The sequence below is a fragment of the Micropterus dolomieu genome, linkage group LG15 (genome assembly GCF_021292245.1).
Source record: "Micropterus dolomieu isolate WLL.071019.BEF.003 ecotype Adirondacks linkage group LG15, ASM2129224v1, whole genome shotgun sequence".
Lineage (NCBI taxonomy): Eukaryota > Metazoa > Chordata > Actinopteri > Centrarchiformes > Centrarchidae > Micropterus > Micropterus dolomieu.
Genome location: NC_060164.1, coordinates 16,475,302 through 16,499,675, shown reverse-complemented (window position 1 = coordinate 16,499,675; position 24,374 = coordinate 16,475,302). Strand labels below are relative to the sequence as shown.

The 24,374-nt window shown below is 38.4% G+C and overlaps 1 protein-coding gene across 4 annotated transcripts in view; it reads right to left on the bottom strand.

The window, feature by feature from the left end:
- Positions 1-24,374, bottom strand: part of LOC123983872 (protocadherin-15-like) — a 225,915-nt gene that overhangs the window by 112,824 nt on the left and 88,717 nt on the right. For all 4 annotated transcript variants that reach the window (XR_006828318.1, XM_046070298.1, XM_046070299.1 and 1 more), the window contains exons 5-9: positions 10,170-10,330; positions 6,808-6,963; positions 5,603-5,722; positions 5,354-5,464; positions 910-1,080 (exon numbers count right to left, since the gene is read on the bottom strand). Coding sequence is in view for 3 of the 4 variants with exons in the window: in XM_046070298.1 (XP_045926254.1) it covers positions 910-1,080; positions 5,354-5,464; positions 5,603-5,722; positions 6,808-6,963; positions 10,170-10,330 (719 nt within the window). In the remaining variant the exon portion in view is untranslated. The remainder of the gene's footprint in view (positions 1-909; positions 1,081-5,353; positions 5,465-5,602; positions 5,723-6,807; positions 6,964-10,169; positions 10,331-24,374) is intronic.

Genomic DNA, 24,374 nt, shown 5'->3' with positions numbered 1-24,374 from the left:
CAATCCCGAATACTTCAATCCAATTCAATTCAATCCAGTTCAATCCTAGTCTAGTCTGCTGATGAAAACTGTTATATGTAGAGGCTGAGTTGAGATTATTTTGTCAACTGCTATACACTGTCAGGCTCAACCATTAAGTCAACTTGAATGAGACATGCAAGAGGTGCTCTGAATCATGGACAGTTTACACATCTACAGTTCAATGGCAACTGATCAGACTCCATCTGCTGCTGAAGATCATGTGAGATGATCGGCAGCTCCAGAACTGTATTAAATGGACCTTAAGGTCAGATTGTTTAGTTAACTAGTCCAGTCTAGTTCAATTCAATAAATCAGTTCATTCTAGATATTTTCATGAGTAGAAAAACACATAGATATAGATTTTTAAGACATAGATTCACTGTTGAAAAACACATGTAATTCCTACTGGTGCCCCTCGTGTTCTGTCTACTTCAAAGTCTTTATCTCAGCTGCCACACCATCTCCCACTCCATTTTTGCTTCTATGAATTTCCATGGTGCAGAGCTGTCATCCCAGGTCAACACAGTGTTCAGCTCTAATTGCTGGTCCAGCAGACCAGAAAATGCCCCTGGAATTACCATGCTGTGACGAAACAGCAAAGCTTACTCTGCCTTAAGGTGTGGAAGCAAAAACAAAGTGTAAGCAGACAATTAGGCTATTTAACAGGTGTGGCACAGTTTAAAGATTTGACAGGAATGTACACATTGAGCACAACTGTTATCACAGATCTAATTTATATGGCACAATGCACATACAGTATTACAGATAAAAACAACCTGCGAGCATGAAAAGATTAATATCCCCATACCATTAACAGGAGGAATTCTGTTAAAATGACCTTGTGCAACAGCAGGGCATTTCACACTTGCCTGTCTGCCCGGTTCTTACCGGTTGAGTGAATTCAGGGATAGCAACACGGTAGGTGAGGGGGTTGCAGTCGCGGGTGTTGTTCACCAAAACACAAGGCAGGAACATGGGGCCCAGGTCGTCTCCGTCCAGAACGTCCACAGTCAGAGTCGTGGTAGCTGTTAGCCTGTTGGGGGGGTACGGAGCGCGGTCCTGGAAGATGAACAAATGCTTTCTAATTTCAACTTTCAAATTCCCACATGACTTGTCAATTTGTGCACTGGGGCTATGCTCTGCTCGAGCTAAAATCAATATAACTTGTTAAAACCATGACAGATCTCTGCATCTGTTCATGAGTGTGGAAGCTCACAGTCATGCATTTGCTCTATATTCTTCATTTGTTTACCTGAAACAAAGGTAATTATTACCTTGTATAAGTGACCTAATACATTTTTCTAATACACTGCATCAATACTATAGTCTGTAAATAACATGGACAATCTGTGATGTCACCCATAGGATTCTGAAGAGCGATTGTTAAGCTCAATGCGGGAGGCTCTGGCTATCGCCATCTTGGCTTGTCTCTCATCTAATCAAAAATTGGGTAAAGGGCATAGACTGTATATAAAAAGGTGGAGCTGAGGTGGGCCACATTAAGCCTTGTTGCTGCGGCTAGCCACCTGTGACAGCACCAACTTGTCACTCAAAACGGCCATGTCCTTAATTATGTAAACTATAAGCCTTAATATAATTTAAACGTGTGAGATATATATCTGATGGACTGGCGACCTGTCCAGGGTGCACCCTCGCCTTTTGCTTGATGTCAGCTGGGATTGGCTCCCGCCCCCTGCGACCCTATACGCGGGATAAGCGGTTGACGATGGATGGAGTTACATAACCCCTCCCCCCCAATACAGTTGTCATGAACGGGGAAAGTGGCTAGAGAGACCAAAACTGTTTTTTGTACCAGGCTGTAAACATGTTTATTTCTTCTGTAAAGTTGGGCATTTTAACACTGGGGCCTATGGGGATCGGCTTGCTTTTGAAGCGAGCCTCAAGTGGCCATTCAAGGAACTGCAGTTTTTGGCACATTGACGTTTGCTTCATTTTTCAGCCCCAAAGGTTGCTGCTTGAGTCGAGGAAACATGCTTTTAAGGCGTGTCTATAAGAAAATGTTTACATGCTTTAATGTTCAAAAATACATTGTTAGAACACTTCATTTTAGTGCCTGTGTCAAGGATTAGGTTGTATTTCTAGGTGTGGGGCCTCACTGATAACAGTACAAAAACTTTTATTCATATTATATAGTATAGTATAGTTATCATATTTTATGAAGAAAATATTTTCTGGTTTCCCCTATGATGTCCTCCAGCTGTTCTGTCTCAGGATTCTGTGATTTATCGAGTTCCTTGTCTATATCTTCTTATGGATAGATAGCTTTAGTTGTTGTTAGTGCTTACTTTAGCTGTCAAATACTGCTAACTGTAGCTACCGTTAGCTGGTTTGTGCAGCCTGCCTAGTCCTAATTCTGTCCAAATTGAGAGTTTGGAGCATCAGGGTGTGTTGGTGTTTACACCTCTAGTGCAGTTGCTTTGGACCGCCTGTGCTTCCGAGCTCCCAGTCCAGCCAGACAGCTAGGTTAACAACGGCAGTTACAGTTAACCATAAAGCAAATAAAGCTAGGTCTTATTATAAATTTATGGGTGGATCTGGATGGGCTATGCTGGGCGCATGGCTGAGGGCTGTAACTGTATAGCTGTAGCATCACAACCTTATGGAAGTCCTGACAGCTTGTTTAAAGACACAGTTTCTGAATATGGGCTGTGTACATTTCTCAGAGGATTGAGCATTTTGATACATTCACATAGTATTATATGGTACCTAAAACTGCTTTATAATTAAAAAAATACATGGAAAGCTCACTTTCTAGAATATGGGACCTTTAAGTTAACTGCGTGATTTGCTATATGTTTTTCTACTTAATAAAATCATTCCTTGGCAGAGAGCTTGTCAACTAATACTCAGGTAAAAAAACCTCCCACTTGTCCATGTATTTGAATGGAAGTGATTAGTTGATGAGTGATGAGTGCAAATGATATGTCCAATATCAGACCACTTCAAACCAGATGGAACAGATCTACACCTGTACTAGGGCTGTCCTCGACTAAGGATTTACATAGTCGAATCAAAATCGGCAAGTTCTGCCTATAGTCGAATCATGTGTGTTTTTGTGTGCGGCGATTGCGAGCCGAAGCTAAACTGAGGCTTATTGTTGACCATTTTCTCTCTCTCTCTCTCTCGCTCTCTCTCTCTCTCTCTCTCTCCCCACCATTCACCCGTTTTGCGTGCATGCCATGCTGCCGACAACTGCATGCACGTCACGGTTCCTTGCAGGTCTATTTCAAGTAGCCGGCTTTTTAAAAATATTCTTTGTGTGGGGCTCCGTCTCTTCTGCAAGTGTTCCTCCACTGCCCCTACAGGTTTATTTATAGCATTAAACGTTGAAATGTATATTGTAGTAGGCTGTATATTAACTTATTGGGAGAAAACTGGTAGTTCTATGTAAAATCAGACGTTGAGCACCCCGATATTGCCAAATTGGCATGATCCTTGTTTCACTGCAAAGCTTCAACTGTGAGACTGACAGTCCAATCAGGCTCTGCCCATCGAAGCATCGAATCTTTTCGGGGTCAGCCCTAACCTCTACATTCTGTTAATCCATTTATTAAGGAAATAATTCTTGGTAATAAAACATATTTTTACAGCGGTTATCCTTTTCCTTAATGTTGCTTCCAAAAGTGGTACCCTGGAGAAGTGAGCAGCACAGCACTTCAAAGATTCGCGTTGCCAGTGTAATTGAACTCTTGACACAAGCAGCACAGTTCTAGTAAATACCATATCTTCTTTCTTTCCCTAATCTGACGTCCTCTTGCAAAAGAAAATGAACTCTCCCTGGAGGACCTCTTGCCAGGCTAAAGGGTTGAGTCTTTTGCTCTCTCATGCAGGAAATGGAGAAAATAGGAGATGGGTTGAATGCTAAATGATTATCTGTCATGTGGTACTTTATGTAATCTATCTTATAGTATAGAGTGTAATATTTGACCACTGCTTGTTAGTAAGTGATTATGTAATCAGTGATCGGGAAGGGATTATAATGGTTTGAATCATAACTGTTGCTTGAGGTTTTGTCTCAGCTTTCAAACAATAACTGTTTGAGACAGTCAGCACTGGCAATATAGGAAAGAGGGACTCTTAGATCCCAGCCTGGGTGTTTCTCTAATGGAAGTCAAATTCTTGGCCTGTGGCTTTGTAGTGGCCAATGGTCAACAGACATTTGCTGGCTAATTGTTAATGACCCAAGAAAAAAGTATAAAAATGCTTTCATTATAATTCATACTGTCATCATTAGGATTTCTTGTTTTACAGTATGTTGCCTGTGAGAGTGTGAAGGAAAATGCCCTCCCATAAGTAAAATCCATAATTAAAAATTACTCTGATATCAATAGCTGTGCTGTTACATACAGACTACAAACAGTTCTCAGAACATCTCAAAGACAGCTTCAATCACTTTTAATTAAAAAAAATTAAAGTAAGTAGCAATGAAACCATGGAGGGTTCAATCCTCTCAGTGTAATATTGCTGACCATGAGCAATCTTTTAATTAGTATTAGTTAAATGTGAGTTAAACAATTTGTATGATGTCCTTACACTGAGTGCCAATTAACAAATCTCTATTACTTATTAGGAATCCCTCTTATTATTGGTAAAACTGAAAATGAAAAGCATGTTTTCCTAAGTGATGACAACATTTAAAAAAAAAAAAAAGTAACAAAAAACAATGCGTTCGTAACATCCGCCCTGTACAATAACTGAAAAATCCGAAATATGGTAGAAGTGCTATTACTCTATTAAGCCAAGAAAAAAACAGGTGTTTGAGTGTTTAATTTCCATTAAAATCCTACTTCAAAATCCAGCTGCTGCTACTGAATACAAAGCACATCTTGAGATATTGGTTTAGTGGTATTAAGAGTTCTTTACCCTCAAGTTGTGGTCGACTGATATGGTTTTTTGAATGGCCGATTTTTAGAGAGCCAAGGCCAATGGCCAATATATAATACCGATATAAAAACAAAGAAAAGGGCTTTTTCCACCAACTTCCCAAAACAGGGGAGTGCTAACCACATCGTTCCACCACAACCACATTGACAAGCCTGCTGCAAATGTGTACGCAGACATTTCTTGAATATCCGCCTCATGAGTGCAGGTATTGGCCGGTGCCGATTATCTCAAAATGCCAGATATAGGCCCAGTGAATGGGCTGACGATTAACCGGTCTATCACTACCCTTAAGGTCAATGCTTAAATAGACAATCTCAAGCTAAATATACAGATCAGGACCTGTTTATAATTTCCTGAGACTGAGCACTTACTGATCTTAAGACTTGCAATTCAAAGTGATGATGCTTGTGCATATTAGCTCACTTACGTTGGCTTGGATTAAAACCAGGTAGCGAGTTCTCTCCTCATAGTTTAGCCTCTCTGCCAGAATTATGTTTCCTGAAAGGGTGTTTGCAACACTCACTGTTCTGTTAGAAGCCTGAAAGAGACAGAGAGTCGATATTATCAAACAGAAAGAAAGATGGATGTGAGCAATAAGTCATGATTGTTGAAGAAATTTAAAATGGTGTAGAGGTGGTGTTTATGGTGTTTATCATTGTGTGACTTGTCCATATACCGGGTCATTGGGGTTGTAAAGGACACTGTATTCTATATGTCCATTGGGCCCATCGTCAATGTCCGTAGCACCATTATTTCCTGAGAAGCCGGTGAAAATGGTCGTTCCAACTGGTGTGAGCTAGAGAAAAACATGAGTGGGAAAAAGAAAAGTAAACAGTTCAAACAGCCCCCTGAGAGTACAACATCTACTTACAGCAGCAAACTCATGTATATAGCTATTACTGTTGCCACTCCACTCCATTAGTATACAAAAAGAAAAAAAATATATCACAAAGCAGGAAATGTTGCAGTCAGCAGCAGTCTGAAGGCTTATGCACACTGCTGACAGAATAACAAAAAGTATGTATGAGAACTACTGCTGTTCTCCAGAGCCCTCAGCAAAGTCCACAGGACCAGGCAGTGGGCAAGAGAGCTTGTTCAGGGGAGAAGTCGACAGCAATGTAGAATGACTCACTATACTTGTTGGGGCAACTGCACATGACTATGATAACACACTGTGACACAAGTTCCGAACACGCAACGTACACTAAGTGTGAACAAAAAAGACAAAAGTCTGGGTTGTCTGAAAAATTCTGTCATAATCTCAAGCACATGACTGTAAAGTCAGAGATGAATTGTCTTGAATTATTGCAGGTGACGCAGGTTTGTTTAGGTGGAAAAAGGTGTACTTTGACCGTTATACCTTATAGGAAAGTAGCATTTGAGAGCACGAAAAATGCTGTTCCTTTTAGCTAATAGACTGTACAGCCACATTTTACAGATTTGCTGTGCAAGAAACTGAAAATATCAAAACTGAAACATAATAAAGTGTTTAACTAGAAACTAACTTCTTACTAACAGCTGCACGCAGTCAGTCAGTCAAGTTTCTCAATAACCTTGTGTCAGTGACTTAATTTGACTCTTGACCATTTTGCACCAGTGGGCCCTGATAAAAAGCAAAATATGTGGGATTTGATGTGGCGATGCCACTGATAGTATCTAAAAAAAGATTCATAAGAACATATGCAACTAAGCCCAATGCCTAAGAAACCAATAGACAGGTTACACCAATTTTCAATTTCCACAGGGTTTGACTAACTTTTCAAAAACAAAAACTACTGCAATCAGAATAATCTGAAAGTTGCAACAACAACATTACAATGCTGCACATAATATCTTGATTTATAAATCCCGCAGAACCGACAGAAGGAGATGCTCCCTTACCTCGTTTACTGCGACATAGTAGCGTGGCTGCTGAAAGCGAGGGGCGTTGTCATTCCTGTCCCTAACAACAATCCGTACTTCGTGCAAAATTACAGTACCAACCAGCTCATTGGTGCACTCAACCTGAACCACAATGGTGGTGATGTAATTGGGAGGCTGAGAGAGAGAGAGAAAAGAAAGACATATCATTAGGATTACAATGTAGGTTGTAGTTAATGTTCAAATTCCCTTTCCCCCCAACATACAGTCAGCTATCACAAAAGTTTTCTCAGCTCAGCTGACCTTTACTGGTTTCAAATATGTCCAGTAAACAAGTTACTGAACCAGAACAGAAAACAAACGATACACACAAATGATGCGCAAAGCAAAAAGAAAGACCAGAGAGAGGTTTTGGAAAATAATGTCTGTTTACCAGCATCCATCGGGGTTGTCATGAGAACCAATTTACTTATATCAATTTGTTTCTTGGCAGACAGTATCCTGGCATTGAAATCATCCAGGCTGAATCTATGTCAGTCCGGTTAGAAAAAAACAAGACAACCAAAATTGCTATTCAATCCTCTTGTTAATAAGTAAGTAAACAAGCCATGGCTATTGTTATTTTATTTTAAGCTGCACAGCCAGTTTTTCTTTTTGAGTATTACATGTAATAAATTATTAAAATGCCTGATCAAAACGGAGAGCTGTGAGTCTTGTGCCATGTTCTGTTCAAATGTATATCGGTCAGCAGCAGCTTGTCTTATTTCCACTGCTACTTGTCAGAAACATTATCTGAATTTAGAAACAGGAATAATTTTGCCATATCGTGTAAGGCAGCCTGGCGAGCCTCTCCCTCTCCCCTTCTTACTTGCAAAGCTTTGACGCCCATGTGCTCCTCCACTGTAGTGATATCTCCTGTTAATTGGCCATATTTCTGAGATATTCCCATAAGTAGCTTCAAGTCCCCCCTTGGTCCATATAATCTAACCACACACTTCAAACAGTTTCTTTCCCACAGCAGTCACAACACTTAACACCCAGTGCTAGCCCCTGTGCACCTCACATCTCACATCTTATACTGTAGCATACCATTTAGGCTGATCTGTATTTGCTGCAGGTTTACTGGATACCCTGGAGAACTGAAGTCAAGATATTACATACAGACACAGTGTCTACATTTAGTCAATATTTACTATATTTAGCAATAGGGGTAATTATCATGCAACACTGAAACACCACCAACTCTGTTGCTACATTACATCTTGTATACTTTGCCTTTGTAGCTTAACAGTGAAAGACATAATAAATTCTAATATGTTATTAACATGAAGGAGCAATGGGTTATTGTTGAAATTGAACTATACTGTAAGATTAAAGTCTAGTAAGACTTGAAGTAAATTACCTTTTTATATTGATCACTCATCACACATGATCAGTCAAGTTTGCAAAATGCTAATTTAGACTATGTTACATGACACATTTGATTTATCACTTTCCTTATCTGTTCACTGTTTGAAAGCAAGGAAGATGACAAAAACTACAAAAAGGGGGCAAAGTAACAGTGCAAAACAAAATACCTTGAGAGACAGAATTGACAGGAGGGGTTGTGTTCTCCGTCATTGACTGAATTTTTTAACAATCAACAATCATTTTGACAGATTTAGACTTAAGGCAATTTACCATAACGTAAAATAATGCACATGCAACACTGTAAGTAACCTGTGTAAACCACCTGTAGTGGACCTCCTGTCCAGTTAGCAGAAAGAATATCAATTAGTTGTTGAGTAGTAGTTTTTTCTTAGATCTCACATGCACAACCTGGCTTTAGCCATCGCATTGGTAGGCTATATCGCTACATAGCCTAGCAATTCCAAATAACATGGCAGCTGAGTGTCCGAAGTGTCTTTAAAAACCCCAATAAATGTAGTGTGGTTGATGAATTAAGTGAAAAAAGAGGGATTCAATACTGTATATTCAATACAGTATTTTGTAACATTTCTTTTGCTACTAATTTGGCTCAATTTTCAAAATGTTGAAAAGAGCCAAAATATCTTCACCATAATTGAAAAACATAATATTCTATTAGTGGCTTAAGGCACAAATCAAATGTCCTGGAGCTAAAAGACAACTGGTGACTGCTTCTTTTTGTGAGTACAAGAAAGTTTTACATGTTCAAAAACAAAAATTGTATTTCTCTTTTCTTTTCATAATTTTTTTAAATTGGCCCGGATCATGAGTAACGTTGGAAATAAGTGTTTGTGTATCTGTCTATCTGTGTGTGTTTGTGTCTTTCTACAAAGTTTGGTCATGTTATGTGAATCTGTTTAGAAGTTCTGCGTCTTTTTGTAGTAGGCCACTTACTACGGTGGCCCAGAGGTATCAGGCCAAATACAAAACCCACAACACAAATACAAAACTCATTTGGCAGACACTACTATGCGGAAAAAAGTCACATTATAAAGTCTGTCAGCTCTACTGAATGCAGGACGGCCACACTGCCACTGTGCTACTGTGTAGATGTATGCCAACTAAAGTAATCCGCTATTACTAAACGTCTCTTTCGTTGTCAACTTCCGTTGTGGTCCACTGCCGTTGTGGTCCACTGCCGTTGTGTTTTTTTGTATTCACGTTGTGGTTTTTGTATTTCTGTTGTGGGTTTTGCATTCGTGTTGTGACTTTTGCATTCACCCTGATACCTCTGGGCCACCGTACACTCACACAGTCGCACCACCTTTTTTCCAACTAGCATGAGCATTTAATCATTTTCATTTATTTATTTAAAAGGAACAGCGTACCGTAAAACATACTTCTCCATCTGAAGCACTGTATCAGATTATAGCTTCAAGCTAAAAAAATATAAAATAAAATAAAATCAGCTGTCCTTTGGCTCATGACTAATGGCTCATCTCTGGTAAACCATTTGGAAGTTGTTGCTGGTAACACAAAACCATAAAAACTTAAATAGCCAATTAAAACATCTGAATATCCTTTATTCTTTATTAATCACTTGAACCACCTCCCACTGGCCTCAGAAATTATTATAATGATGGCAATTAGTGAGTTAACACAGCCCTGATTAATGTGAAGAAACTGACTCAGCTATGATTAACGTATAAAACAACTGTGTGTATACAACACTTGATCATGACTATAAGAGCCGAGACCACAGGACACAATTAGCTTGTGTGAAATCTGTTCACTCTATTTTTTTTCCTGTGCTCCGTTGCTAACATACTGTTCTCTAATATATATTATATATATAATAAAGCTAAACATTCATAAATGTCAGAAAATATATTTACTTTTAAAACACCAGGACACAAGTGTGACTTTATTTTTCTAGATTCCTCCCTACACATTACCATCTTTTGTCCTGTACTCACATCTCTGTCCAGAATGCGTCCAGTGCTGTTGAGGTAGAGCCTCTGTTGTGCTGGTGCCAGTATCACCCAGTAGTCATGGTTGTCCAGCAATTTCAGCGAGATGGTTCTGCCTGGGTTTTGGGCACGGCCATTTATCTGCATGTTCTCCACCAAAATTGTACCTGTGAAGGCAGAGTCTCCATTAAATACATAGCCCCCATGTAGAAGGACATTCACCATCACAGTATGTTAATAAATCCGGTTGGTGGTAGAAAAGAAATGTGTTACCTATAGACAAAATACTTTGTCAAAAACAAATACCTAAATGTAAAGGCACTGGATGATGAAGGTCATATTACTAAACAATCAACTGAAATGAAAAGAAATGAAAAACAAAAGTAGCACAGTTTTGTTGAATACTACTACTTGAATGAAAATCAAGACAGGAGCAGTGCAAAGATGTTTTGTAATTTGGTAAAACTAGCATTATTTTTTACTATTCCACATTATACATGGGCTAATCTCAGAAATGTACAATTATCATCTTTGAAGGCACCAACACTTTTTCTGATTTATTTCCCACAGCTTTTAATCAGTGACTGCTTAAATTTTTCCACAGCAGCCCTGTGTGACAACACTCCCAAAGCCTAATAAATCACGGGATTGCTTGATTCCTAAGAGGCCAAATTAGCAGATTCATAAAATAACTAAAAAGGAAATCCAGGAGGAGCAGTGGTGAGGTATTTTAATTGAGATCAGTGGTGCAAAAAGGAATTGAAAGTCCTACAGTACTTAAAGTACACCTTGCTAGAAATGTCTCAGTGAAAGTGAAAACTACAACAAAACTACTGTCTTAAAAGGGTCAATTAAAGTAATTAGAAATTTGCATGCATATGAAAAATATAAAAACACATATGTAAAGTAACAAAATACTGCTGATTACTACACTATTGATCAACCTGCCTATATTTCCCATTTATCCGTCATTCTGGTCTGAATCTGTCTTAGCCTACCTTTCTAAAACATTCTTTATCTACCAACAAGTCAAAACCAGTTTAGTGCCATTTACAATTACCTCCTACATGTATCGTAGCTTGTAGGGTATAGATTAACCGACGCATATTGGAAAGCGTGCCTCATTAATAAGAATTTGTGGGAATAATGCATCACTTCAAGGTTACATTACATTAGTAAGAGTTACAGCACCACCACAGACTGAACCAACTGAGAGTTGCTGTACAAGCACATGAGCAAAATCACAGCTGCCAAGTGTAAAAACACAGGGGTTTTACAGAGTTCTTTTGTGTTCAGTGGTTTTTGTTTTGGATTACTGTTTTATCTCTGTATCACCTTAATCCATCGCCTTTGCATTCAACACATTTCACATGTGCTAACTAACAATATACCTAAAATGAGCTGCTGATACTTCAAAGTACACTGTGTTTTCTCCGAAAACTGAATTTAGTTTTAAGTAAGTAAATTTAATCATGTATACTGTAGAGTACTTGGCATTCCTCGCCAGTGTACCAGCTGTAAAACCTAAAAGGGTGGTGGTATTTTAATGGGCTTTTTAAATTACCGCAGATGACATCTTGTATTTTATCCTTTATTATAAAGCAGGTTTATATATTTCGCAGACTCACTCAGACTCTCAGATACTCAAGAAGGAGCACAGATGGAGGTGTGATGAAGCTTTTGCCTTATAATTATAATACCCACTCCTGCATGTTTATGCTATTAATGACTGTGCTCCCTGTTTGCAGCAATCAGGGTTTGATGCATTTGTGTGTTGTCACAGGGACCTATAATTATCTGTCTCTCTGGGGCTGAACTCCATCTGAAAAATGGATCTTCTAAGAATTTAATTTAAAAGTCAAAAGACCCCCTTGTTGCTCGTTCATTAATCTAAAACAGTTTTTCATAAATATATCTGCCTCAGTAACTTGAGTGGTGAGCTACATCTTTTTGAAACTCTCTGGTCGTAAATTACGATGCTGATAATATTACAAGGGAGGGCACAGAGAGCCTCCTTTCTTTCTCAAGTTAATTGAACTTAAGCTTTTCTGCTGTGGCAGCCAATACTACTTCTGGGCACCTCCTCTCTCAATCTCAGCAAAGTTGTTGTCCTCATCAGTCAAGAGGATGCCAGAGTTTGTCAGACATATACAAATAAGCACTACCCAGAGTCCCACCACGCCGTATATGTGCTTGCTTTCTAAATAAATAAAATCACTCTCTTCAGTAGCCTGTGACTCAGTCAGGGTCATCTCCGGTCAGAATCGCCTCTGATCTGGGCTTCACAGTGGACTAATCCCACTGAGACAACACAGAAGGCTTGCTTTTATCCCAAATATCAATAATGTTGGCATCAGTAGATGATGGCATCAGATAAGTGTGGAAGCCCATTTCTGATAGGGCTCCAGATTTAGTATGGAAAAGAAAGTTAGTTGCATTAAGGCTTTTTGGTATTGGCTGTATTATTTCTTATTTGAAATATGCTTTAAACGTAATCTATGATCTTAAAACACAATAGGCTCTGGCTGTCACAAGGAAGCAAACCGAATTAAATAAGTTGGTGTGGGAGAGTAAAACCAAGCAGTTAACTCACAACTAAAAATTAAAACGGCAACAAGACAATTATTGTTGCCAAACGCTGGAATGAGTCAATGAAACCAACTTTTATTAACTGTTCGACATCATTTGAAGAAAATTTTATTTTTTTCCCCTTCAAATGAGATTAAATAATAAAAAGCACACATGCAGAACGGTGGTATGTTGTTGAAGGATGGGGGCGAAAAGGAATTTTGTGTGAAAACAGCTGCAATTAATTTGTACAGATAGCTCTCTTTTGAAAGCTGCAGGATACAAATTAACAACAATTTGAGTTATGACTCGGTGAGTATGAAAGCTCTCTTCTACTGGTGTTGAGTGGTTTTCTCTTCTTTTTTGCACTTGTTTACAGTGACTTTAACAATTTTGTACCAAACCCAAAGATTTTGGGGTGTTTTTGTGGGTAAAAGTTCTGAAGGAAATTGTTGCAAATCGACTGCTGGCTTTTATGAACGAGAACCCTATGCCTGAAAAGTTTCAGTCTAGTTTTTAAAGCTCATCAAAACTACTGAAACTGCCCTCCTGAACTCAATCAATAAATTATCTACTTTTGTTATCTTTTTGAAATCTCAGTGCTTTACTGTAAGTCTTAACTCTTTGGCAAAACTTTTAGCGTAGCCCTGAGTGACTGCATAGGTTATTTTAGAATGTCTCTGCAGGGATCCCCCTATTTTTATTTCATATTTTCTTATACATCCATAATATCTAATTCCACCTTTATGTGGATGTCACATATTTACTTGGGCAATGACCAAACACAAATGTGTTGTGGCCACAGCTGTCTCTAAGACATTTACTACTGCTGCTGTTAAATGCCAAAAAGTCTTGAGATCCTTATAACTGGACAAACCCCCTGATTTCTTACCCATGTAGCCCTTTATTAAGTTTTGTTACTTAGCATAGTGGAAATCCTGTTAAACAAACTCAGTGTGATATAATATTGCTGCCCTTTCACTCAGGAAAATTCAAAAGTTTAAACATTCCTCTCCTAAAAATACTAATAGACTGCTGTTTGTGTCCTTGTCATGTCCCATCTGGATTATTGTAATTCCCCTTCCTCCAGAAATGGTGAAAAGTTGTTTTCTGGCACTAAATTGAGATATGCATATTACCCCTATCCTGGCGTCTCTTCACTTGTTACTTATTAAGATCTTAGTGATTACTTTTAAAGCACAGAGGGGCCCTCATATGTGCCAGCTTGTTGGATGAGATCCTGTGTTCCTATTTTGGATGTTCAAAAGTCTAAAGACCAAACGAGATCAGCTTTTGCAATTCAGTTGTCTCATTCCTGGAATGAGACAACTGAACTTTGGAGATCATGGCCCAGTTTCCGGATAATGAACAATCTTAGAGTCCTTAAAGACCTTTTCTACTAAAAACCTTACATTTTTACAGGTATTTGCTCAAACAACACTTCAAGGCAAGCGCATGCACAGGACTGTTAAGAGCATCTTAATGTTAGTTGTCGCATTACTACAGTGTACATTATGGAAATGTAACACAATATAAAGACAGCTTACAGCTTTTTGTATTTATATAATGCATACTAATATAATATTTCTGTGTTCATCAGCATTCACATACTTGAATAAGAAAACCCTCACATAACTTTCTATAAAAGGGTTGTGTAATGCTAAAACCCCAAATATTCTTTTTAGATGTTATTTAAGTTCACTTTCCACCTGTCATATGTGATTGCGGTGCCCACATACTGACTCCTTATCCCACTCAGGCACAGACTCACACAGTACAAACATGTGCACCAGCTGTCAAGGGACCCACTGTGCAGCATACATTGCCAAAATTAAAATATGTGTATTACAGCTACAACCAAATGAGAAGTGATGTAATATCACTGCCTTCTTAGCACTCCAAATGCTTAATAACCTCTAATTACTTTTGATATAATTTGACATGAAGAACATCTGTTTATGCATTTCTGCCAAAGTAAACTAGAGTCAAAGAGACAAAGGAGAAAAAAAAGCTGCAGCTGTTTCATTCAGTAAACAGGGGTATCAAGAAGTGTTTTGAGAGACAATGTTGCAGCAATCTCTTCCTCTGGTGTTTTTTTTTTTTGTACTTTTCATCCCAGGTGAGGTGGTTGTCATACACGTGTGCATGCTGCGCTTATATGGAGTCCAGAGCACAATTTTGTCAATGCAGGGCATAAAATTAACACCCTGCCATTCTCCAAAATTGGGTTAATTTCAGCCTTGGTGAAGCTATAATCTTTTTCCCATCATTGTGGGAGGCAGTTAATTTGCCTCTGTGAACTGCCCAAAATAGACCAAACACAAACACCATTTCCTCACTGCAAATTGATGTATGAAAATCACCATGGTACAATAGTGTAGAGAAACTAACAAGTTGATGCAGCTCCCTCCCTATTCTTAGTCTTAAACCACACACACCCTCTTCAATACCATATCGCTGAGCATCGTTTGCATCAAGGTATCAAGAACCTCTGCAGTGTTTTGGTGTCTGATAAGCCTTAATTCTCATGCGTACATTACTCAAACTAGCCTTCCTGAATCGTATTTCATGTCCGACGCCTGAAGCAACACAACCCCACCAATGCAGCCCCCTGTACTGTTTCACCGCAGGACTCCCACTACGAGTCAACAGTCATGGTAGCTCTTTGAGGCTGTATTGGAGCTTTGAGCCAAACGCTGACCTGACCATGCTCACAATATGCTTGCTGCGAAAATCTAAGCATCTAAGTTTAGCGTGTTAGCACATTAACATTTGCTAACATTTGCACAGTCATGTTTCCAAGTAGTTTCCACAAAGTTGGGAGCATGAAACTGTCCAAAATATCTTGATATGCTGAAGCATTAACAGTTCCTTTCACTGGGACTAAGTGTTCTAGCAGTAACACTGTGTACAAGCTGGCAAATAACAACTACTTATGCGTACTTCTCACAAGCTGGAGAAAAGACCATTACAGTAGTCATGCCTAGATGACAGATACCTGTCCAATCCAAAAATTTACTAATAAATGACACATACTTACATACATACATATACAGAAAACATACTAATTTCTTTGACTATATCCAGCAACAGAAAGTTTGTCCCCATAAATCCTCATAGCATTGCACAAACTTGTGTGCAGTTTTCAAAGCAACACCTCACACCTCTGCAAATTGTAATTGTTGTTAAGGCTGGTTGGTTTCAGTGAAACAAGTACTGTATTGTCAGTCTCCAAAAGCTTGTTTACACCACCTGCCATAATTGAAGATGACTAAATCAATTTTAAAAGATCTTTTTTCAGGCCTCTTTTTTCAACAAAATAAATATTTTAATAGGAAAATTTGTTTGTGATTCAAATTAATTAAAGCAAATATTTATTGACGATATATTGAACATTAATTATATTGTTACTGAGGAAAATCATATTGCAATAATATCATTATTGTTTTATTGCCCAGCCCTACTCTTTACTTAAATGAACATGCTGGAATCACCATGTAAAACAACTTTTACTGTGTCAAAGTTAAATATTGTGATAACAAATTATTATTTATTTTAGAGTCAGGATTGCATTTCTCTTGGTGTAATAACTGTATTCCTTTTGATTGTCAAAGAAGCAAATTGGTCCTAATGAGTTTTGACAGTGCAACTTGCATTAATGTAATATGTGGTGGTTTCTTTTTGTAGGCCAGACTACAGAGAGAAAGGTCTAGGCAGCTTCTATGCTGTCATATTGGAAATAAATGTTCATAATTCCCTCAAACCATCACAGAGGCCTATATGTTAAATGATCTAAAAAGTCTGTTCATCATTGGAAATCCATGCTAAGATGTAAATGTTAAAAGTTAACAGTCATTGTTTTTTACATGAGAATCAAGTGGTGTCTTAGGCTTTTTAAGAAAGTGGCTGTTTTGTGGCAGGAGATTGTGTGGTCAAAGAAAAGATGGACAACACAGACTTAATTGATGATGTTGAAAAGTGCATTAAGCCATCAGCACTGTTGCTAGATAGAGAGCATTAAAATAGAAAGCAAGGCTGTTGTTGGTTCATCTGCTAAAGAACAATAAAAAATACAGCCTATTTTCTCTTTCAAGTAGTCCACTGGATACACAGAAAGCTGCTGTTCATTATAGAGAAATATCCTTGTGTAATACCAAGATATATTAACTTTTTGTCAGAGCCAAGGTAAATATTACCACCAACATTGTGCTAGTGTCATTGTGTATATTGTGTCAGAGCAATAAAGTCTATTACATACCATTTCCTAGGATATCTCCAGCAGCACCCATAACCATGTCTTTGTCACGATAATGACAATCGTTGTCTCATTGGTCTGCTACACAAACAATGCAGGTTTTAGTTGGATGGAGCACATTGTTACCAGTTTTAAAAGCATTGTACCACCAGAAGAACTGACAGATTTAAGCCTTGAGTTTGCCCTTAGTATTAAGAGTTTTGTTGGGTGGAACAATCTATGTTCTGCTGGTGAAAATGTGATGCTACAATATGAAAACACTCTCTGGAATCCTTTAATATTAATATTTTCTACAGAATGTTGTCTGTACCATTCCTAAAAACATCTTGTTGTTCTTGCACCCTTAGAAATTTTATGACTTTTGGAATGGATGTTTGCATAAGCATATGTCCTTGATCAGGTCACTGACATCAAATACAATATAGTTTATACGTCAGTGACCAAGACCTTTATCTACTCCCTCAAAGCCCTTTCAACAGGTCGAATCCTTTAAACAAGAAACCTGTTGCCAGGATAGAAAGAGCATTCATTATCTTGAGTAACATGAAGTGGTATGTGAGACTTAGCTCTTTTGAAAAGAGAACAGACAGCCTGGATCTATGATTCAAGTCCTAAAAATGCTAAAAATACCAGATAGCTTTGCGTCTGTCGACACTGCTATGGTGATCCATTTTCGATTACATGAACACATTTTAAGCACATAGCTTAAAGCAGGAAATGTCTTAAAAGTTCAGTTAAAGATGGTGCACAAATGCTTTGAACAACATTCTGGTTGTTCAGAATAAGCAGATTCACATGGATGTTTATATAATCATTAAGACGAGCAGGGTACATATATTGATAAGATTTGGATTTGATTTAAGTTTAAAGTGTGCATCACAGTAATCCTAATGTGAAACTGGACAAGCCTTGAGTCATGTATTTTTCACCAGTGTGCATCCTGCAGGATGCAGGCATATCTCTGTGTGAAAATCAGAAAATTGGGGAATCATCGTAAAAACCAAATAAACCACCACTGCATGATGTTGAAGTGACTGTAATGGGCTCAGTTAGTGCCTGAATCTCACACAAATGCAGTTTGTCCAAAGCTCCGATTTCAAGAACCATGCTTTTCATCTGTGATGTCAATCTGATTTACAGCCTTGGAGCTGGAGCTGCTCCAATGATAATGAATGGGAGACTTATTGCGCTTAGAACTTTAGCTTGAAAGATCTCCTGGATATTGGAAGTGACTCCTTTGCCATTATTTTTAAGCATCTCTCTATGAATTTATTTATTTTTTTAATTCTGATAGTTAGATTTAACCCAGACAGTGATTCTTGATCACATTAAAAGATGTATATCCATAGTTCTCGAAAAACCGTGCCATCTGTGCCAAGTCAAACATTAATAATCCAAAAATTTACACATTCTTCCTGAAAAATATATCAGTCTCTAAGACGAATACACTACCTAAAAGATTCTGTTGGAATCCTACTGAGCTGTCCCATGTGGACAAAAATAGCTGTGTGACACATTTTGCAAGAGCTCCACTATAGTATGCAATAACCACATTCAAAACTAAGAATGGGGTTTGCTTCTCAATACCGAATACTTTGCAGTCGCTTAATACTTTTTTACTCTCTCTACATGGTGCTAAACCTGGAGTGAAAACTTTCTGATTACCTTTAAGTCCCATCACAGCCTCTGTTAGTCAGACCCAAGGCTCTTAACAATGCAAGCTCATTAAAAATAAATAAACACTGCATTCATCCACAAGTGACAAATTCATTGTCAACTTTCTGCAGTAAAATAAGTTTACAAATATAATGTGACTGAGAAAAAAGGTTTCCATAACTGGGGTAATGCATTAAGAGAAACCTGGTACACACAGCTAGATTTCTGGGCAATTAGCCGTGCTTTGTGCGAAGAAAACAAAAATTATGCTCTCACACTATACAGTCTGTCCTCCCACAGTCCAAATCCTCTGAAAGAAATCTCTTAGACCTGAGGTGTCACATACAGTTTTACTAATACACTTAAAGTATTCCAGCCTTCGTTCAAAAATGGTAAAGTACCACGGGGAAGAAATCTCATTACTGACCACACGCAGGTTTTACACTAACCAGGTTACTGCAGTGCATGTAAACTCCCATTTGCTGCCATAACCGTATTTATCCTAACAAATTTGTTTCCTGTGAGCATGTAAACACGGGCATTTTTAAAGAAAATGCCCACATAAAAACAGAAGGCACCACTGTATCTGCCAGCCTACCTCTCAATCTCACTGTTGTCTTTGACAGATATTTCATCCCATGCTAATTCATCTGTAATTGACTAGGGGGACCTGTGTGATACAACATAATATACAATAATTCTGCCTAATTCTGTGTAAAGCGGTTTAATAACAAGACTAAAGTCAGCAGCCAAGTTAGCATAGTTCATCGTGTTAGCATGGTAACATTTACAAAGTACAGCTTAGGCTGATGGAAATGTCAGAACTTTTGCAGGTATTTAGTGATAAACCAAAGTATTGTTGACCTCATGATGGTGCTATAGGAAAAGTTAAGATCACCAAACTGAGTCCAGCAGGGGTACATGAATGTCTGCATAAAACTTCATGGCACTCCACTTAATGGCTGCTATGACATTTCACTCAAAACCACCAATGTCAATCTATAGTGGCGCTAGAGGAAAAGTCCTTGAATGTCTGAATAAGATATTTTTAAAATCCATCAAGTAGATGTTTAACTATTTTCCTGAATAATATAGGCTTCATCATCTTGGGACTACAAGTGTCTGTACAATACCTAATCCATCCAGTGGTCTTTGAGCTATTTCTGTTTGCACTGACCAGTGGATGGACATTGTCATCCCTAGAGTAAAGACACTTCAACAGCAGGTCTCAGAAGGCAACAAACTCCTGCAGCCATTCCACATTAACATTGAAGGTCAAGTATGCAGGATAGATTTGGATGTTGTTGCCATGGAACAAATGACAAACAGAGGCGGATGTAGCTCAGGAGGTAGAGCAGTTTGTTGGGTTAATGCAGGGTAGGTGGGTTAATCCTCGAACAACTCAACAAACCTCAAATTGCTCCATGAGTATGTACGAATGGGTGAATCAGAGACAAAATGTGAAGCACCTTCTCCTACAAAGGTTGAAAAGCACAATATATAGTAAGTACAGTCCATTTGCCATCACCATATTACCACCATGACTGTGTGGCCATCATATTCATAACTGAACCGCAGGAACCTTTCTATTGTTGAAGCGCGTATTGTTTTCTGCTTGCAAATTTGTATTGCTTGGAAATGAGATCTAAACATGAAATATGAATGACCAATCATTTTAATGTCTGTTCAGCCTAATGTGAGGATTAAACTAATCCAGGATCTGATTACAATATGCTGGAAATTAATTGGCGAACGCTCCGCAACAGAGGAATACAAATTACCAGCTGACAAATAGAACAACAATAGAGACAATTTTCAGACGTTTTCCTTATGAAATGATACAAACATTGGATGACAATATTCCTAAAAGCTTTGAAAACAAATACAGTAAGCCCTGAGAGCAGGCAATATTAAAAAACTAAATGTTTGCAAGCACACACAAACATATATACAGAACATTTGTTTCCCTACAACTGAAGATCCAATTATTACCTTCTTTCAGTATGCTGGAGAAGACCTACAAGTTGTCGTATAAAGTAAAATATACAATCAGTGATCCATCACAGAGCAACAGTATTCGTCCTTTCTGTTGACGATGAGCTGTGTGCATCTTCTCAAGTGAAGTTTTGATTAACTTTAATTTCACTGCAATGTTAACAGTTATGAGCCAGAAAAAGCAAGGGTCACGTCCCATGGTCCCATGTGTCATTACGATGTCAACAAAGTTGGCATCGCTGTTTCAGTGGAACAGCTCTGGGATCTCTCTACTGACGATACCATCAATACAGTGTTGGCTCTGCAGCTTTTTAAGGAGGAAAAAAAGGTAGATTTTCTATTTAAACAACTAATACATTACGTGATCTTAACAACATTTTCACAGTTTTGTGTATTTGTGGGAGAGATTTTATTGTGGTATACAAGTTACTTTTTACATATTGCAGTGATGATGTCTGTGCCACAGTGCAGTATGAAAAAGTAGCAAGCATCTTTCTGCTCTATAGTCTCTTCACGTACAGTACATAGGGGGAGATGCTGCAGTGAAAAAAACCCACTGGGATTCCCTTAGAGAGATGTGAATATAAAAAACATTCTATGATGACACTATTAATCTAAGTTGACAATCCCACCATATTCTGCGAGAAAACCAGCTGAATAATGCAGTGATGGTTGTGTGCTCACATCAGGACCGGCACTTGAGCACCTTTTAAAAAAATTTGGTGAGAGAAAACTGAATTGTTAGGGTAAATCTAGCGCAGACCGTTTAGTTAACATGTTATTTTCTCTGATCATGCATAAAAATATTAAACTAGATTAATCATTTTGACTTGGATAATATTGGCATCTCAGAAACTGAGCATTTTACAATATTTAAAACCCCAAAGAATCCAATATATTCGTTAAATAAATCATTCAGTGCAGCGTAACACAAGGTCTGTTTTATAGTATAATGACAATAAGCACAAAGTGATTTATAACATGAATGGCGGTAATTATGCTGACCATTTATCTCCACAATATTCTGTAATTGCGGTCTTTATTTGCACATCAAACACTAAAATATGTTTTCCACTTCTAAAGAAAAATAATACCATTAACTCGAACAGTAATCTAATAAGGGGCAAGAAGACGGGGAGGTACAGGATTTTGCAGGCCACTTGTGTGGAGGTCTTTGTTTATCAGATTTAACCATAAATGATGTTATATAAAACTAATTGCTGGTGCATAAACCATACAAAAACATCGACATTGTACTGAGGTAGTCACAATGTACTGTATGTAGTGTTTAATTGAGCCTCGTTGCATGTCTGCCCTCCTATTTTGCTCTCTAATCCACAAGTAGCAGGTGTTGTGCACTAATCCCCGCCTTTCAGCTACGCTCTAATTATATATTGATGACCTAGCAATCATCACAACTGGACGTGATCATAGAACTGAACCAGTGTGTGTGTGTGTGTGTGTGTGTGTGTGTGTGTGTGTGTGTGTGTGTGTGTGCATGAAACATAGAATAGAGAAAGACAGAACATGTTCAAACCCTAATCAGACATCTGCATTTTATTGAAAAAGTGGAATTCACACACACACACACACACACTAACTGCATATAAATAGAAAGAAATATAAACACACATACTTTGCAAATGCTCTAATGCGTGCCAAATTTGGGTAGTTCTAGTCTGATTTGCCCAGATGTTTCTTCTCCTGTTAAGATGCACTTATTAGGCAGAACAGTAATGTCCAAAATAAAGACAACCTTGTGAGAATATCAAATATATTTTCAATATAGTTCTTAAAAGTGAAGCTGTATATTTCACATTACCTTTTTTTTTGACCTATGACCTTTATTAACGTATTAAGGTGCGGTAAGCAATCCTAATCCAATACAGGTCATTTTGTTAAATTCAGTGAATATCTCCTCATGATCTGCTAGCTGTCCATTCTGTGTGTGTGCTGAAAAAATATCTGGTGTTTGTACACAGACTCTGTAAATGGGTAACAACCAAGTTGCTTGGACTGAGCACACAACACTATTTCTGCCATTTGTGTGTCAGTTAAATTGTATGTTAAATTACTTCCCCACGGACATCCAGCTTATTCTTGAATTTGCCAACAGCAACTGTAGCAACAATTTTCTAACCAACAACTTTGCTAACATTATTTACATTATTTGTTTTATTGCTTGCTCTATATCATGGTATTTGTCATGGAATTGGATTTCTCCGGAAAATCGTTGGCAATAAAGCTAGGGTGTCAATGATTGTGGTTAGGGAAATACATCCCCCAACAAACAGCTCTTAGACACTAAGCAAACCCCAGACTTGGGAGTCAAGGTTTAGGGTTAGTTAGGACAGGGTAAGGGCGGGTTAGGGACTTGTAGACTACTGAATACTTGCACTGAACCTGCATTGTAATAATCAAGTGATTATAATTGGCACAGGTTATTTTCTGGTCCAAAAGTAACAGAGATTATATATAAAAACGCTCACTACACACGGTGCCTTGCGAAAGTATTCGGCCCCCTTGAACTTTGACCTTTTTCCACATTGCGGGCTTCAAACATAAAGATATAAAACTGTAATTTTTTGTGAAGAACCAACAACAAGTGGGACACAATCATGAAGTGGAACGATATTTATTGGATATTTCAAACTTTTTTAACAAATAAAAAACTGAAAAATTGGGTGTGCAAAATTATTCAGCCCCCTTAAGTTAATACTTTGTAGCGCCACCTTTTGCTGCGATTACAGCTGTAAGTCGCTTGGGGTACGTCTCTATCAGTTTTGCACATCGAGAGACCATTTTTGCCCATTCCTCCTTTCAAAACAGCTCGAGCTCAGTGAGGTTGGATGGAGAGCGTTTGTGAACAGCAGTTTTCCGTTCTTTCCACAGATTCTCGATTGGATTCAGGTCTGGACTTTGACTTGGCCATTCTAACACCTGGATATGTTTATTTGTGAACCATTCCAGTGTAGATTTTGCTTTATGTTTTGGATCATTGTCTTGTTGGAAGACAAATCTCCGTCCCAGTCTCAGGTCTTTTGCAGACTCCATCAGGTTTTCTTCCAGAATGGTCCTGTATTTGGCTCCATCCATCTTCACATCAATTTTAACCATCTTCCCTGTCCCTGCTGAAGAAAAGCAGGCCCAAACCATGATGCTGCCACCACCATGTTTGACAGTGGGGATGGTGTGTTCAGGGTGATGAGCTGTGTTGCCTTTGCGCCAAACATAACGTTTTGCACTGTTGCCAAAAAGTTCAATTTTGGTTTCATCTGACCAGAGCACATGTTTGGTGTGTCTCCCAGGTGGCTTGTGGCAAACTTTAAATGAGACTTTTTATGGATATCTTTTAGAAATGGCTTTCTTCTTGCCACTCTTCCATAAAGGCCAGATTTGTGCAGTATACGACTGATTGTTGTCCTATGGACAGAGTCTCCCACCTCAGCTGTAGATCTCTGCAGTTCATCCAGAGTGATCATGGGCCTCTTGGCTGCATCTCTGATCAGTCTTCTCCTTGTATGAGCTGAAAGTTTAGAGGGACGGCCGGGTCTTCGTAGATTTGCAGTGGTCTGATACTCCTTCCATTTCAATATTATCGCTTGCACAGTGCTCCTTGGGATGTTTAAAGCTTGGGAAATCTCTTTGTATCCAAATCCGGCTTTAAACTTCTCCACAACAGTATCTCGGACCTGCCTGGTGTGTTCCTTGTTCTTCATGATGCTCTCTGCGCTTTA